Source organism: Mus caroli, chromosome 1 (genome assembly GCF_900094665.2).
Source record: "Mus caroli chromosome 1, CAROLI_EIJ_v1.1, whole genome shotgun sequence".
NCBI lineage: Eukaryota > Metazoa > Chordata > Mammalia > Rodentia > Muridae > Mus > Mus caroli.
The window spans coordinates 169,406,144-169,423,739 of record NC_034570.1 but is presented as its reverse complement, the minus strand read 5'-3'; the positions used below and the strand labels follow the sequence as shown (position 1 = coordinate 169,423,739).

The following is a 17,596-nucleotide window of genomic DNA, read 5'->3' as shown; positions in this document are numbered from 1 at the left end:
TCCAAAGCCTCCACTACCGTATCTACCACCATATCCTACCCCACCATACCCTCCCCCACCATATCCCCTTCTATATCCACTTCCATTATCATATTTGTCCTTTTTTTTTTTTTTTTTTTTTTTTTTTGTTATCTTGGAGCCAAGACTTGAAAGAGGAGCTCATAGTTTTCTATATGCAAAAAGAATGTTATCTGGGAACATTGTGTCGTTGAAACTTGTGTAAAGTCGACTTTGAAAGTGACTATGGCCGGATGCAATGGCACACACCTTTAATCCCAGCAAGAGGCAGACTGATCTGTGAGTTGGAGGCCACAGAGTGAATTCCAGGACAGCCAGAGCTACACAGTGAGATATCCTGTCTTAAAAATAGAGGAAGAGAAAGACACACACACAGAGACAGACAGACAGACAGAAATGGAGAGACAGAATCAGACACTATGTTGTTTATTTTGCAAATAAAGTTTTTCTGTTAATATACCAGGTCCTGGAATCCTGACTGGGGCATTACTTAAAGCTGGTGCCAGAGTGGTTGCCTTTGAAAGTGAAAAGACTTTTATTCCACATTTGGAGGTATATTTTTATGTTCCTAAAGTAATATATCTATAAAGACTAGGACCTGTTGAGTGTTCCATGCTTGTTGAGTTTCTGAACACTTGGAGTTCTGAAATCTCTTTTCTAGTTCCTACTGGGGGCCCAAAAATGATAACCTCAAAGCATGACTCATTGATATAGTGAGTATTTTGGAATAAAGGACAGTTGGAAGCCCTTAGGTGTAGCCTCAGGAAGAAAGTGTTTCTGCCCTCCTTTCTTCAAATCAAGCCCTAGAGAGCAGAACTCCTATTCTCAGGATAGACACCAAAGCTAGGACCATCTCACTGCAAAAGAAACGATAAGCCTGTGAGAATTACTGTAAGCTTTCTGTGTGAGAACTGCCTGGAAAGGTAGTCTTTGGCCTACCTTGATTCATAGTGGATCGTGAGTTCTTTTGTCAGAAGCGTTCACCCTCTGCCCAAGAGGAATGAATGACAGATGTAGAGAGCCTAAGAATCTGAACAGAGCAGCCTTGGGTCTGCTCCCACCTTTGGTTGGTTCAGGTAGGTCACACTCCTTTAATTCCAGCTCTTCCCCACAGAGCTGCCCATTCTCCATGGACTCTCAGTGTGAAGTTGGGTACTTTCTCTAGATCTACATATGAACACTTGTTACATAGGCTCCCATTAATAAATTTGTGGTTACACTTTTCAGTTGTTAATCTACCCTTTGTTAAATGAGTGTAGTTTATTCCCTTAAGATCAGGAGGAAATATGTCCCATCTTCCCTTCCTATACAGTCTAGCTGAGTGATATATAATTGGTCACTAAGCTCATGTCCCCATCTTCAGTACTGTGCTGTGGCTCTGCCCTGTGTGAACTTAACCTTCAAGAGAAAGTGCTAAGGTTAGGTTAATGGTGGAACACTGTTCTCTCAGAGTTTACTTAGAACTTCAAGTGAAACCAAAAAAGGTTGAGATGGATAAGCACAGTTGCAGAATGCTGCTGTTGTTGTTTTTCCCAAATGATTAGTGGTTCTGAGTCTTTAACTGACAGCTGACCATTTGAGAAGAAATTAATTCAGGAAACATCTATATCAGGTTCCTGAAAGCAAGAAGAAGGAATGGCCTGAATTTAAAGGTGCTGCGAGACAACAAAAATCTTGTGGAAATAGCTACAATATCTAAATATCAAACTGTTTAAAAATGAAACTTTGGAGGGTTGAGTTGTTTTTGGCCATTAGTGGGGTTATGCTCGTGGTAGAACATCTAGTTGGCCTAGCACAAACAAGGCCCATGGTTAAACCTGGGTGGTGAGAGAGAGCCTGGCAGGTGAAGTGCCATGCACCTTTCATTACTCAAGTCTGGTGCAGAGGGAGGAGAGTGAGAGCCATTGGTTCCAAGGCTAACCTGGTCTATATTTGGAATTTTAGACCAGACAGGACTACATAATGAAACGCAAAACAAACTGTTTTGTAATTGGCAGCATTGAAGAAAAAGAAGAAGAAAAAAGCTAGTAGACTAGATTGGCAGAGCTCCTTCTGCTTCTGCCTCCCAAGTACCTGCAATCCCGACATGTGGGAGACAGAAGCAGAATCAATCACCCAAGAGCTGGAGGGTAGCCTCATCTACATAGTAAGTTCCAGGCCAACCAGTGCTACATAGTGAGACCCTACCTTAACATTCCCCGCACCGTCCAAAAGAAAGCCACCTTTACAAACATCTAAAGCATCATCAACAACAATAAAAAATTAAAAAAAGAAAAGAACAAGAAAAATTGTTGGTGATTTTTTTTTTTCTGTTTTTTTTTTTGAGACAAGGTTTCTCTGTGTGCCCTGGCTGCCCTGGAACTTGCTCTGTTAAACCAGGCCAGCCTCATCCACCTGCTCCTGTCTTCTGAGTGCTGAGATTAAAGGTGTGCACCATCATGCCTGGCTTGGTTTGGTTCTTAATGTGGTGCTGATGGTTGGATCACAGAGCCTTGTACAAGCTACACGAGTCCTGAACTACTGAGTCCCCTGCCACTGTGCAAGGTTACTTGTGTTTCAGACATCTTTTCTTAAGAAAACAGTTGTATTTGATCATTTCTCATGCAGTAGAGGGTTTTTATTTCCTTTGTTAGATTTGAGGTTTACTGGGACTGTTTACATCTTCATGCAAGATTTTTGAATTGTTTTATTTTATTTGAGTTGCTGGAGAGCCTCCCTGTTTGTTTGGCCAGTGTTCTACCATTAAGCTTTATAATGCAGTCCAGCTCTTGGATTTTGTGGACCAGATCTCACTATATCATAGTTATTGTGTAACTTGGAACCTTCTTGAATTTATAATTCTACTGCCTCAGTTTCCTGAGTGATGAGATTTCAGGCATGCCCCACCAGCTGTTTTTATTTTTATTATTTTTTTCTTATTTTTTGAAGTAGATCTTAAGTTGTTGCATGGTGTACATGATGATACATCCCTAATCTCACCTCTGTCTCTTTAGTCCTTACAGAGGAATATGGATGGAGAGCTACAGGTGGTTAACTGTGACTTCTTTAAAATGGATCCTAGATATCAGGAAGTAGTAAGACCAGATATGAGTTCACCAACAATATTTCAGAACCTGGGGATAAAAGCAGTGCCTTGGACAGCAGGTAATTTTTCATCATTCACTAAATCTGATGCTTTATTTATTATTTATTTATTTTTACCAATATATTTATTTGTTTATTAGATGTATATGTAATATATAAAGATTCAGATCAGTTCATAAGCAACCACTCTTTCGTTATACATGCCTTTCCATCGTCCCAGCATGGAAAAATGGCCGTTCCTCCTTCCTTCCCTCCCTCCCTCCCTCCCTCCCTCCCTCTTGACCCATTTTCCCCCTTCCACTGTACACTCAATAAAATAAATAAATGAAAAAAAATCATGCTTTTCCCCTTTCCTGCATATAAATAACCATTTTAGTTCTATAAAAGACTAATTATGTACTAAGGGGGAAGCTTAGTTATTGAATTTTAATTATATATATTCATTGTACATGGGGCTGTCTTACATAAGGACATTTTCATATAAATTTATCTTTAAATATATGTTCATATAAATTCCCTTTAGTATCACCTTTTTTTTTTTTTTTTTTTCCTTTTGGTTTTTCGAGACAGGGTTTCTCTGTGTAGCCTTGGCTGTCCTGGAATTCACGCTGTAGACCAGGCTGGCCTCGAACTCAGAAATCCGCCTGCCTCTGCCTCCTGAGCTCCTGAGTGCTGGGATTAAAGGCGTGAGCCACCATGCCCGGCTTCGTTTCGCCTTTTTAAAATCCTTTTTAAGGATTTGTTTATTTCGTGCATATATGTGTTCTGCTTCCATATTTTTGTCTATACATGATGTTCATGCAGTGCCCATGTAGACCAGAAGAGGGCGATGGAGTCCCCTGGAACTGGAGATGTCTGTACACAGTTGTTAGCCACCATGTGGGTGCTAGGGATTGACCAAGGTGGTAGAAGAGTTGCTGGTGCTCTTAGCTACAGAGCTGTCTCCTCAGCCCCTCTGTACTCTCCCTTCACTCCTGCTAGCTTCCCTTATCTCTTAAATAGTGTTGCTTCTGCTTTCACATCATCATATAATACATGATGTTATGAATCTATGTAAATCTAATAACTACATATGCCAGAAAGCAAGGTATTTGACTTTCTGAAGCTGGCTTAATTTGCTTAATATGATAATCTTTGTTTGGGGTTTTTTTGTTTTGGTTTTTTTTGTTTTGTTTTGGTTTTTGTTTTTAGCAGACCTCTTAGAATTACACCTGACCTTTTTTTTTTTTAAAGATTTATTTATTTTTTTTATGTAAATGAATATACTGTAGCTGTACAGATGGTTGTGAGCCATCATGTGGTTGCTGGGAATTGAACTCAGGACCTCTGCTCACTCTGGCCCACAGATTTATTTATTATTATATGTAAGTACACTTTAGCTGTCTTCAGGCACATCAGAAGAGGGCGTTAGGTCCTGTTACAGATGGTTGTGAGCCACCATGTGGTTGCTGGGATTTGAACTCAGGACCTTTGGAAGAGCAGTCAGTGATCTTAACCACTGAGCCATCTCTCCAGCCCCGTTTGTTTGTTTTTGTTTTTCATTTCTCCACAGTGACATAACTTTGTTCTTTATGACTGAAAAAAAAAAAAAAAAGAAATGGCATTATATATTAACAATACACAATTAGATCCTGTTTTTAAGTTTAATTTGCTGACCTTATCTTTTGGTTGGGGAATTTATTAGACTATTAAGAGTAAGCATTATTATTGGAATGTATCTATTTCATTGATCCTGTAGTTTGGATGCTCTCTTACTCATCCTTTGATCAACTACTGTTTGTTGTGAAGTTTATTCTTTCTTCTAGCTTCCTGGACGTTATCTTTCTTCAGTCTGAGGAATTCCTTCAAGTATCTTCTGTAGGGCTAGTTTAGTGGTTATGGCTGTCTCTATGAATGTCGCTATAGAACGTTCTTCTTTCTCTTTACTGTTACCTAGCTTTCCTGGGTGCGTGTGCTGGTTTACAGGGGTCATCTTTCAGAGTTTGAAGTGCGTCCTCCCAAGCCCTCCTGTCTTAGTTTCTGCTGAGATCTGCAGTTCTCTGCCAGGCCTGCGTTTTCATGCCCCTTGTTCTCTGGTGCAGCTTTCCCAGTGCTTTCTTTGCTCTGTGTATTGGGTGTTCTCACTATCAGGAAATGAGAGGGTTCTTCTCTGGCCTTGTCTGTTTGGCGCTCTGAAGTGCCATCACTTGAATAGGCATGTCTTTCCCTAGACTCAGGAACTTTCTGCTATGATTTTCATTAAACTATTTTTTATGCCTCTAGCATGAATCATTTTTTCTGCTCATGATTTGTAGATTTGGTCTTTTATAGTGTACCACAGATCTCCAGTGCTCTGTGGATACCATCCAGTTGATTTATTCTGTTGTTTCTGGGTGCCCCATTTCCTATACTTTGTCTCAAGCCCAGACATTGCATTTTCCCTTGAGCCATTCTGTTAATGCGTTTTTTTTATAGATGTTTTTGATGTCATGCGTTTACTATTTTAAGTGGCTTTTTTTTTAACATAGTATTTCTGTCTTTTTACAGAATTTCAATTTCTAGCCATACTTAACTTCCTTTCTTCATTAAGCAAATTCTCTTGGAATTTGTCCAGGGTTTAGTTGGTGTCTTTGGCTGTTCTTACAATTCCTAATACACCCCTAAAAGAACAGTGTCTGCAGAAACAGTCACTATGAAAGGGTAGGCCCACTATGAACATAGAACAACAGTCAAATACACAGTTCCCCTTAAGTGCCAATCGTAAAAAAGCACAGGGACACTGGAGGTATTGTGTATTAAGATACTAGTCAAGTGTGTATATGCATGAAAGGGGGTTAATGATTAGCTTGAATTGGTTGGAAGAGTGTAGAGGGAAAATAGGTGTCAGTGAGGCAGTTTAGCTAAGGTAGACTATAGGTAAGGAAATGGAGAGATGGCTGGCTTCACCTGGCTCCGTGGTTAGGAGCACTTGCTGCTCCTTCTGAGGACTGGAGTTTAGTTCCCAGCATCCATGTGTGCAGCTCTCAGTTGTCTGTACCAGCAGCTCTGAGAGAGCCAATGCCTCTGGCATCCTTGGGCACCTGCACTCAACACGTGTTCCCATATGCAGGAGCATGTGTATATACATAATTAAAAATCATAATGATAAATCTTAAAAATAGACACAGACTCTGACAACTTAAAAGCTGGGAAGAGTCCCGGCTGTCAGGAAGCTGAGACACAGACCCTGCACACCGGTCTGCTCGTCCGTCTTTTTTGGACAAGCCTATCAACGTACAGATGAAAAGAAGAGGGGCGAGCAAGACAGACGGACAACATTGCTCTGCTAAATAAATGTTTGGTATGAAACAGATGGAATCAGTGTGAAGGGGAAAGAGCAGGATGGGATGTAGAGACTGGGTGCCTTCTCACCTGACTGTTGGTCACAGCCTTGCATTGCATGTCTATCACTCTCCAGGGTGTCCTTCCCATGTGAGGTCACAGGTGCTCATTCTGTGTGTGGGCATCCTTCACAGGTCTGCTGGTAGACAATCGTCACACCTGTGTGTTATTTTAAACGCTGGGTTGATACATCAACCAGGTATCCATCTCACTGAATATTGCATCAATCTGATTCCAGTTTCTTCTTTGCAGTCTAGAGGAATTCTGACCTGGTGTGAGCATTTAGCTCCATGACATTTTCCATGAGGGGAATGAGGGGCCAGAGTTAAGTTGCTGACTTAGCAGAGAGGGTGTTTGTTTGTTTGTTTGTTTGTTTAATATTCTTACATGTAGGTATGTACGGGTGACCTCAGAAGACATCAGATCTCCTGGAGCTGGAGTTACAGGTCACTGTGAGCCACTCAAGGTCGGTGCTGGGAACCAAATTTGAGTCCTCTGGAAAAGCACCAAGTGCTCTTAAGTGCTGAGTCATCTCTCTAACCCCAAGAATCTTTTTTAAGTAGTGCTTTGTGGCTACTCCCATGAGTGCCAAAAGGAAAGGGTTTTTTCTAGTATCTCCTTTTGTCATTGCTGTAGGCAACTGTCTTAGTTCCTTCAGAGCAGTACCTCAGCATTCATCTTGCAAGACATGGAGAGTAATAAGACCCTGAATCTTGGTGCTCTGGTCCTGGGCTTCTTACCATCTTTGTTTAAGGGCTTTCTGACTACATGTTGGTGGACATCATCTTTAGAGAGATTTAAAAGCTCTTGGATTCTACTAGCTTTTTTAGGTCCCAACCAATGAGGCACTGTCCAGGAATAGCCTTCTCTCCTTTTAAAACAATAACCAAGTTGAGAACACTTAGATTGGCATCCATGAACAGACTTGGGGGCCCTTACTCAACAGCAGGCACACTTTGCCATGGGTCAAAACTCCTTACTTCTTGGGAAAATCTTGTTTGTCATTCCTGTAAATAATCCAGACCACTCAACCCTTCCACTCTTCACCCAGAGCATCAGCAGCTACTTCTGTGGCCGTGCGTGCCCTTGTCATAGAAAGTATGAACTTGTGTTCATCGGCCACATCAATGAGTTTCTGGCAGCCGATGGCTGGGGAGGAGATACTCAGCTTCATCTGGACACAGATGACCACCTAGTAAGCCTCACAAAAAAGAGGCCCCAGTACAAAAACTTTTATGTTCTTTCTTTTTTTCCTCTTTATGCACATGTACATATTCTTGTATGTGCACGTGTACATGTGTATGCGTGTGGAGGCAGAATTTGGTGTTGAGTGCCCTCCTCAGTCACCCCGTGCCTGTCACTGAACCTGGAACCTGTCTAGGTAGACTGAAGAGCATACCCTGGGTATCCTGTACAGTGCTGGGCTCTCTGCGTAGGCCTACCTGAAAACAGGTCCTCACACGTGCACAGTTAGCCCTCTCCCCAGCTCCCTGCTCTGCTCTTTCCAGTCTCTCATTTTTGGGTGTTCCCACACCTCTTCTAGTGGTGTTACCCAGCTCTCCTCGGTTTTTTCCCTGGTGATTCTAGCATACTATAACACACCTGCATGTCATCCACCATCTTGGATCTTTAATTAAAATACAATTACTATTGTTAACTTACTTTACATCAGCAAAATGTGATCATAAGAGAAAGTTTTAAGGACCTCACGCAAATTTGTGTTTGTATTCCTAACAGGTGTTCCTATAAAAGTATTTGGAATCCTACCATATAAACATGAAAGACGAATACTTTGGAAAATGCTGTTCGATCTGTACTCCTGCGAATCTATATACAGATATGGACGAGTAGAACTGAATATGTTTGTTAGTGAGAGAGAATTCCGGGTGCGTTGTTAAGGGTAATTGGTATCATTGCTTTGAAAGAGTGCTGTAATATTCTGAGGCGCTTCGGCTGCATTTTAATTTGGGGCCCCTGACATTTGAGAGCTCTAAGATTATGAAGTTCTTCTGTAGCACAGTCTTAGAAACATGTGAGACGGACCGTTTTAATTATTTGGCAGTTTACCTTCAGTGGCATTAAATTATATTATACACCCAGTACTTGCTGTTTAGCTCCAAAACTTATAGACATCCCACTGAACGCTTGACTCCCCGCCCTCCCATTTCCTCAGGCTCTAGTGACTGTTGTCCTGGACCAGCTGTGATTGGAGTCATCTGTCCTTTTGTGGCTGACTGACTTCACTGAGCTTAGTATCCTCAAGGCTCATCTGGGTTGCAGTGGGTTCAAATTTCATTTTCTTTTTACTGAATAGTATTCTGCTATATGTATTCCCCCAAATTTGTCTATTCATCCATGATGAAAGAACACTTAGCTGCTTCCACCTCTCAAATAAATGAATAAAGCAGGCACAGATGTACATGAGTTCATAAGTGTTTTTACAACTTCTTGTTTTCAAGTTGTGGTGGGTAGTGTGCAGGTGGGTGGGTAGAGGTTGAGGTCAGCCTCTGATGCAATTGCTCAGGAGCTGTCTACCTTCTTTTTTATTCTTTTCTTGTTTACCTCTGTTTTGTTTATTCATTGATTTGCCTGTTTGAGACAGGGCTCTCACTAGGACTTGTAGTTTGCCAGTTTGGCTAGACTGGTTGACTAGCAAGCCTCAGGAATCCTGTCTCCACTTCCCCAGTGATGAGTTATGGGCATGTGTCGTTGTGCCTGGCTTTCCCATGGGATCATGCTCAGGCCTCATGCTTGCATGGTAAGCACTGTGCCTCCTGAGCCATCTCTCCAGCCCCTGCTTTCAGTGTTTGGGCTCATATAGAAAGAGCTAGGATGGCTAGATCATATGGTAATTTTCTGTTTAATTTTTAAGAAATAAGGAAGTGCCATACAATTGTTCTTGCTAGATGCACTATTTTAATTCCCACCAACAGTGCGCAAGAATTAAAGATTTCCCTCCATCATACTTGTGGGGTTTTTTAATTTAATTTTGTGTTTCTTATTAGTGTATGAGTGTTGGTACACACATGCCACAGACTATGTATGGGTCAAAGATGGGTTCCAGGGATCAAACTCAGGTCGGCAAGCTTGGGCCAGCTGTACCATCTCACTGGCCCTTTTGTGTCTTTGATACCATCTCATAGTGGCATAGTAGGACGAAGCATTGTGTCATTGAGTTAGTAGTTTCTAATTTGTATTTGCCTACCATTGGCATATCTTCCCTGAAGCAATTTTTATTAAGTGTGTGTGTGTGTGTTTAGTTTTTGGTTTTTTGAGAGGGCATTTCTCAGTGTACCCTGGGCTGTCCTGGAACTCACTCTGTAGACTAGACTGGCCTTTATTCAAAGATCTGCCTGCCTTTGCCTCCGAGTGTTGAAAATAAGCTGTGCCCCCTTCTTAGAATTGGAAACAATCACCCATGGAAGGAGTTACAGAGACAAAGTTTGGAGCTGAGACAAAAGGATGGACCATCTAGAGACTGCCATATCCAGGGATCCATCCCATAATTAGCCTCCAAACGATGACACCATTGCATACACTAGCAAGCGTTTGCTGAAAGGACCCTGATATAGCTGTCTCTTGTGAGACTAGGCCAGAGCCTAGCAAAACACATAAGTGGATGCTCACAGTCAGCTATTGGATGGATCACAGGGCCCCCAATGGAGGAGCTAGAGAAAGTATCCAAGGAGCTAAAGAGATCTGCAACCCTGTAGGTGCAACAATATTATGAACTAACCAGTACCCCGGAGCTCTTGACTCTAGCTGCATATGTATCAAAAGATGGCCTAGTCGGACATCACTGGAAAGAGAGGCCTATTGGACACACAAACTTTATATGCCCCAGTACAGGGGAACGCCAGGGCCAAAAAATGGGAATGGGTGGGTAGGGAAGTGGGGGGTGTATGGGGGACTTTTGGGATAGCATTGGAAATGTAATTGAGGAAATTACATAATAAAAAAGAAAGAAAGAAAGAAAGAAGGAAGGAAGGAAAGAAAGAAAGAAAATAAGCTGTGCATCACCACTGCCTGGCTTCTGTTAAAATAATTTGTCCTTTTTGATTTTTCATTGACCCCCTACATCAACACTTCTTTCTATAAAAATAGGATACAGGTCCCAATGAAAACCACATAGGTGGTTAATTTTATAGACAGTGAAGGACTGAAGAAGGCTAAACCAAAACTCAAATAGCTGCTTGGTCATTTTATAGTTACATTCCTAAAGCAGAAACAGGGATACTGAACAATAGGAGAGTAACTAACTGGTTACCAGCAGGGCCTTTGCTGTGTAAGGATTAATGTAGATAGACTTTAATTTTCTTGGCAAGTTGTACTTTCTTGTGTGGGAACTTTAGCTGTTCCTGATTTCTGGGAAAAGCAGATAAACAACATGGCTTCACCTTGGTGCCATGGAATGTGGATCTGAGTGGCTCAGGTTTGATATTTAGTCTGCTGTGTTAGGAGCCTGGTGCAGGAACAGCAAGCAGCCTCTTTACTTCTCTCCTGGTTAGTGAAAAGGCCTCCTAAATCCCTGTGCCTTGCTGTTAGAATTGATCACAGTGCTTCGTATGAGTAAGCCATGGCTTCAGTGTAATTGACAGCATTCATTGTGCATGGAAGAAGTGCAGATAGGAGCAATGGAGCAAGGAGGGAATGTGTCCTCACCCAGAGAGTAAATATTGGCTAGCCACGTAGAGTGAGAGGCCATTCTTGATCCTTGAGGCCATTCATACATACAATATATAATAAGCAAAAAAATGACAGCAAGGTAGTTAAGAATGCTCATCAGGTTGTAGCTTGGCCACAGTGGCCAAAGCTGTGTGTGGTTCAACTATTTGGACACTTGGGGGTAGGGGAGAGAAAGAATTCAAAAGAGGAAGGATCAGAAATCAAGCTTCCCTCCAATACACAGTTGCAGAGCAGCCTGGGCTACCTGAGACCCAAAATTTTGTCTTGCTTATAGCCTCTTTTTGTGCTTTTTTTTTTTTTTTTTTTAACCATGGACTTTATTATTGGGTTCTTTCTCACTGACCCCTTTCATTCACTGATGGTATCATCCTCAGTGTCTAGCAAGAGTCAGCCTTGCTGGGCAGTCTTAGTGCACACCTTTGTCCTATCGCTAGAAAGGCAGAGACGGGCAGATCCCCAGAAGAGCCTTAACAATTATTTTTATTAAAAACAAACCATTGTATTTGTGTGTGTGCTCATGCACATGGGTGTTAGCATGTGGGACATGGGCTTAGCATATGGAGTCAGAAGAGAAAAAACCCAAAACCTTGCAGATGTCATTTTCTCCTTCCACCAAGTGGATCTCACATTGTCAGGTTTTATCCAGTGAGCTCTCCTGTCATCCCAGCCTCGGTAATTCTTGATGCACCATTTAATAGTTTACCGAATACATAATTCTGACATACCTATCTTTCTCTGTAGTACATATTGTTGTGTTGGGTTGTGTTGTTGGATCCATAATGCAGGAATTGTTTCTGTCTTAATTGTGTCTGTAGCTCAATGATCAGTTTTTCTGGTTTGTGTTTGTTTGTGTTTTTCAAACAGGGTCTTGCTCTGTAACCTGGGGTGCTGTCAGATTCACTATGTGCCCAGTCTAGCCTTGAATTCAGTGGAATCCTTCTGCCTTAGTCTCTCTCCCTAGTGCTGAGGTTATAGGTGCTTGCTGCCATTCTTGGTCTTTATACATTTTTTATTTTAGCTTTTCTTATTTATTTCATGTGTAGGATTGTTTGCCTGAATGTATATTTGTGTCCATACATCATGCAATGCTTGATGAGGCCAGATAAGAGCATCAGATCCTCTGAGCCTGGAGTGATAGACAGTTGTGGCCTGTCGTGTGAGTCCTCTTGAGTCTGGGTCCTCTGGAAGAGCAGCCATTGCTTTTAACTACAGAACCATCTTTCTGGCCTGTGGGGGATTTGTTTGTTTGTTTCTTTTGCTTTTTTGTTTTCTTTTCATTGCTTTTTACTTAATGTATGTGTTTATGCCATGCGTGTGCGAGTTACTTGGCAGAGCTAGAAGGCATTGGATTCCCTGGAGCTAGAGTTACAGGCTTAACAATTCTAGATGCACGATTTAATTGCTTACTCTTGCAAGGTGTGAATGGCCCTTTGCTGTGTTGGGAAATAAATTCCAGTCCTCTGGAAGAGCAGAAAGTGCTCTAAACCACTCCAGCACGTATACAGTAAGCTGCATATGTTGCCATTTGTTTTCAGAAAGGAAAACTCTACTTGAAAGTTCTCGTGGTTAATATTTTGTACTTAGTTCTCTTTTATATTTGTTAAGACAGAGGCTCTTTATATAGTCCTGTCTATCCTGGAACTCACAGAGATCCTCCTGCCTCTGCCTCCTGAGAACTAGGTTTAAAGGCCATGCCTGGCCAATTCTCATCTTTTAATTTAAAATTTTAGATGCTATTAAGATGTTTCAATTAAATCCAACATTTGATATTTACTAAGATTTTATGTAACATAATTTTGTTTGTTTTTACTAGAAACTGATAGCGACTCCTAAAAGACCGGATTTATATCAAGTATTGGCTGTTCTTTGGCAAGTGGCCTGTGAAGTTAAGTTCCTGCACATGGTGAGTGACGTTTTAATGCCAGAAGAACTGGGTTACTCAGGGTGGTAAGTGCAGACCCTGCACTAAAGGTTTAAAATATGAATTTCATTATTTTCTAACCTGTTTAATTTTGTTTTACTTTGAAGTAGAGTGTGACTATGTAGCCCTACATGGCGTGGAACTCTTTATTCCTTATGGAGATCAGAATGGCCTTGAATTCAGAGATCCTCCTGTCTCTGCCTCCTGAGCTAGGATTAAAGGCATGTGCTATTACCAGCTCTTAAAAGGAGATTAACACTGACACTTGTTTAGCAACTTCTCTCTCTTATAAAAGTAATATGACTGGCTCATTGATAAAACTAAGGAAACTAAATTCACAGTTCCACCTTCCTCTGCCTCCCGTGTGCTGGGATCAAAGGCGAGCACCACCACCACCCAGCAATGCTTTGTTTTTTGAGAGGGGTTTTGTTGTGTAGCCTCAGACTTTTCATTCTCTCCTCTCAGCTTCCTTGAGTGCTATGATTATAAATGTGTATCACCGGGCTGGAGAGATGGCTCAGTGGTTAAGAGTACCGACAACTCTTCCAGAGGTCCTGAGTTCAAATCCCAGCAACTACATGATGCCTCACAACCATCTGTAATGAGATCTGATGCCTTCTTCTGGTGTGTCTGGAGACAGTTACAGTGTACTCATATACATAAAATAAATTAATAAACATTAAAAAAAAGGAAAGTGTTTAAAAAAAATAAATGTGTATCGCAGTATTTAGCTTGATACATTCCCTTTACCTTTTATACAAAATATTTCCAAATGCAATAGTCAGCCGTTGTTAACACTTACTGAGCATTGCGGGATGCGATTGAAGTGATTTATCCTTTTATCTGTGCAGGGTTTTGGATTTGAGGCAAGTGCTTAAATACAAAGCTACAAACCTTAGCACCTAGGTATGGGACTTCTTTGTTTTTGTTTTGTAGGGTGAGTAGACTGGGTCTCTGTAGCCTCTACCTCCCAAGAGTAGATATTGTTTATCACCACATCCAGATTTACATAGGTAGATTATTTTAAGTCAATAGTAATTTGAGACATTTTGACAAAAGAGAATTAACTGAAAGGACTGAGGAGCCTTGGTTTTCAGTTGTGAGATATAAACTTTTTAAACGTCTTAGGGTTGAGGAGATGGCTCTATTGGAAAAGCACTTGCAGTGCAAAACAGGAGGACCTGAGTTCAATTCCCAGCACCAATGTAAAAAGTCCAGTGCAGTGGGTCTTGCCTCTAATCCCAGGGCAGGGAGGCAGAGACAGGAGGATCCTTAGTTCTACAGAACCCACAAGTCCCAGGTTCATGAGAGACACTGACGTGAAAAATAGTGTGGAGAGAATGATGAAAAAAACAGCTGAGAACAGCCTCCAACCTCCACACACATCCACATGTGCACATGTGTCACACACAGACCTATGGAAAGAAAGAAATAGCTTGTCTGTTTTTCTTCCTCTAGGAACCTTGGTCGTCATTTAGTGTGGATAACGAAAATGGGCACTTAGAAAAGTCAAAGCACGGGGTAAGAACAAATGATGTCATTCTTTTTCATCATGTAATCAAGTGTTTATTTTCTCTAAGATTGTCTTTAGAGGCTGGAGTGATTATCTTATCTTTATTTTTAATTAACAAATTTTCAGTAATAAGATTGTACATACATATGTGTGTGCATACACAGTATATAAATGTATGGTTAGGCAAAAAAGGAATAAGAAAAAGCTAGTCGGTAATACTTCTGTATCCTTAGGACTTGTGGTGGAGTGGGGCTTTGTTTGAGCTCTGACTTTCACCAGAGTCACAAGTCAGTAAACGTTAGCTGTCCAGGTTGGAACTTCCAGGCCAGGAAGTGGTGAGTGGTTCACTAGGCACGCATTGGGTTTGCCCTGCAGCTGAGGAATGGAACTGGACCCTGCTATCACCTCTTCTATTGTTCCTTTCTGTTGGAATTCTGACAAACAGGTTACAAAGTGTTAAGCCCCAGAGACATGTGGGACGTGCAGTGACTATTGTGAAGACATAAGCAATCAACATTCTACTCTGGTAATAGTTTATGACTGACAAAAATTATTTTTCTTTCTGTCTAGGAATCATTAAATTTACTGAAACAAAACCTATATCTTGTTCGAATGACTCCTCGTAGGACTTTATTTACAGAAAACCTAAGTCCTTTGAACTATGATATATTTTTCCACTTGGTAAAGCATTGCTTTGGGAAACGCAATGCCCCAATAATACGCCATTTACGGTAAGTAGAAATTCAATAAAGATGAGTAGAAAAGTAGGATTTACTGAGATTGTCTCCTGCTTTAAAAGGTGGCTTTTCACATCTTGATTTAGAGTAAGGTGTACCCATGTTTCATTTACCTGTTAAAAATACTGCTTCTGGGCCAGATAGAAGGTTGAGAAGCAGTTCACAACTGTAATTCCAGTTCCAGGGGCTCTAGCACCCCTTGCTGGCCTCTGTGGGAACCACACACATGGCATACACACGACTACCCATAAAATAAAAGTCAAGAAAAACAGTAAATAAAAATACCTTATCTCCCTGTTGCGTATTATGTTTTCCCCACACTCCCAGTTTCGTTTATTTTCATCTTTAAGCAACAAAATTAAGGATACTCAAAGGTTGTTTTAGCCTCAGTTTATATTTTTTTATGTGTGTGTACATGTGTGTGCTGTGCCCATGGAGGCCAGAACAGCATGTTGTATCCCCTGGAGCTCGAGTTATAGATGATTAAGAGCTGTTTGACATAGGCGCTGAGAACTGAGCTCAGGTCCCCAAGAGCAGCAAGGACTCTTAACTGCAGAGCCATCTCTCCATCCTATGTAGTGTAGTCTCTTTACCTTGTAACTAGCAGTACTTAAAGTATTGTCAAAAGATGGAAAAGTGTTAGTTATTTTAATGAATCATCATGTACCATATTACCTTAGTATGACTATTGACTAGAAACATTTATTTTGAGATTGGGTTTCATGTAGCCCAAGCTAGCCTTAACTTTCTGTATAGCCAGAGATGATTTTGAACTTGTGAACCTCCTGCCTTTCCTTCCCAAGTACTGATATTATGGCTGTGCAGATGTGTACCAGCTCAGTGCTGTATTTACAAAGAAAGGGTCAGCCTGCAATCCCAATACCCAGGATCCGGTCACATGAGTTCCAGACCAGCAGGGACATAGAGTGAAACTATCTTTAAGAAACCTCACCCATGTTGGTGGGGCATTCCTTTAATCCCAGCACTTGGGAGGCAGAGGCAGGTAGATGTATGAGTTTGAGGACAGCCTGATCTGTAGAGGGGGTTCTGGGCTTACATAGAAACCCTTTCTCAAAACAAACAACCACCATCACCCCCAAAAAGCCTCAAAACCCAGAAGCTTCATATACACACAAAAGTTTTAAAATGTCAATAAACCACAATTAGAAACCTAATTTTCATCTCGCTGTCTTGGGGTAGTGGCCATTTAAATGCAGATATCAAAAAGAAAGAAAAAGAAAACCATTAGATATATGTGGCGGCACACACCTTTAATCACAGTACTCAGGATGCAGAGGCAAGTGGATCTCTAAATTTGAGGCTAGCCCAGTCTACGTAGTAAGTTCCAGGCCAGCAAAGGCTATGTGGTGAGACCCTATCTCAAAATAAAAATGATAATATGTAAACTAGAATTTTTGTGAGAATTAATTATACCTTGCTAGAATTTCAATTGGTGAATTTCATTGCAGGTTAGCTGTGAATTTTTAAGAGTACCTGTCCCAGTCTCCTGGGTGCTGAGGATATAGCCATAACACACTTTATGTACATATCTCCTATCCAGACTGAGTGAGGCATTCATCCCTGTGATCCCAGTTACTGGGAGGTTAAGGTAGGAGGATCGGTTCAGAGTCGTCTCTGTACAGAGTGGAGAATACACATGTCATATATAAACTGTTAACTGAATTCAGTTATATGTGTCAGGCATTTTAATTGGACATAGGAGGCAGCTCTCTCAGCTGTAGCTGACAGTTGTAAAAGTGTGTCTGTTTGGTTTTCCTCTGCAGTTCACTGAGTACGGTTGATCCTATTAAAATTCTGAGGCAGATAAGAAAGAACCCTGGAGACACAGCTGCTAGAATGTATCCTCATGACTTCAAAAGACTTTTTGAAGCCATAGAGCAATCGGAAGACTCTGTCTTTAAGTGGATCTATGACTACTGCCCAGAGGACGTGGAGTTCTAGGAAGAGTCTGCAAGCTGTGAGTGAGCTGGAGCTGTTTGTCCATTATTTTGAAATCATGTGACAAATGAACACTGAATTTCAAGAAGTTCATATCCTTTTAACAGAAGAGAAACTACCCTTGTTTGGCACAAATGAAGCAAATAATTTCTTCTCAAGTTGATACACAGAAAACACAGTGGCTGCAGTATTATTCAAAGTTAAAAACAAAAACCGCCTGGCGTGGTGGCGCACGCCTTTAATCCCAGCACTCGGGAGGCAGAGGCAGGCGGATTTCTGAGTTCGAGGCCAGCCTGGTCTACAAAGTGAGTTCCAGGA

The 17,596-nt window shown here is 41.3% G+C and overlaps 1 protein-coding gene across 1 annotated transcript in view; it reads left to right on the top strand.

Annotated features, from left to right (window-relative positions):
* Nucleotides 1–17,545, top strand: part of Tfb2m (transcription factor B2, mitochondrial) — a 19,075-nt gene extending 1,530 nt beyond the window's left edge. Inside the window, exons 2-8 of the mRNA XM_021166004.2 lie at nt 482–570; nt 3,012–3,162; nt 8,200–8,348; nt 12,962–13,051; nt 14,528–14,590; nt 15,153–15,313; nt 17,104–17,545. Of these exons, the coding sequence (XP_021021663.1) occupies nt 482–570; nt 3,012–3,162; nt 8,200–8,348; nt 12,962–13,051; nt 14,528–14,590; nt 15,153–15,313; nt 17,104–17,281 (881 nt within the window). The 3' untranslated portion in view covers nt 17,282–17,545. The remainder of the gene's footprint in view (nt 1–481; nt 571–3,011; nt 3,163–8,199; nt 8,349–12,961; nt 13,052–14,527; nt 14,591–15,152; nt 15,314–17,103) is intronic.
* Nucleotides 17,546–17,596: the final 51 nt, after the last annotated feature.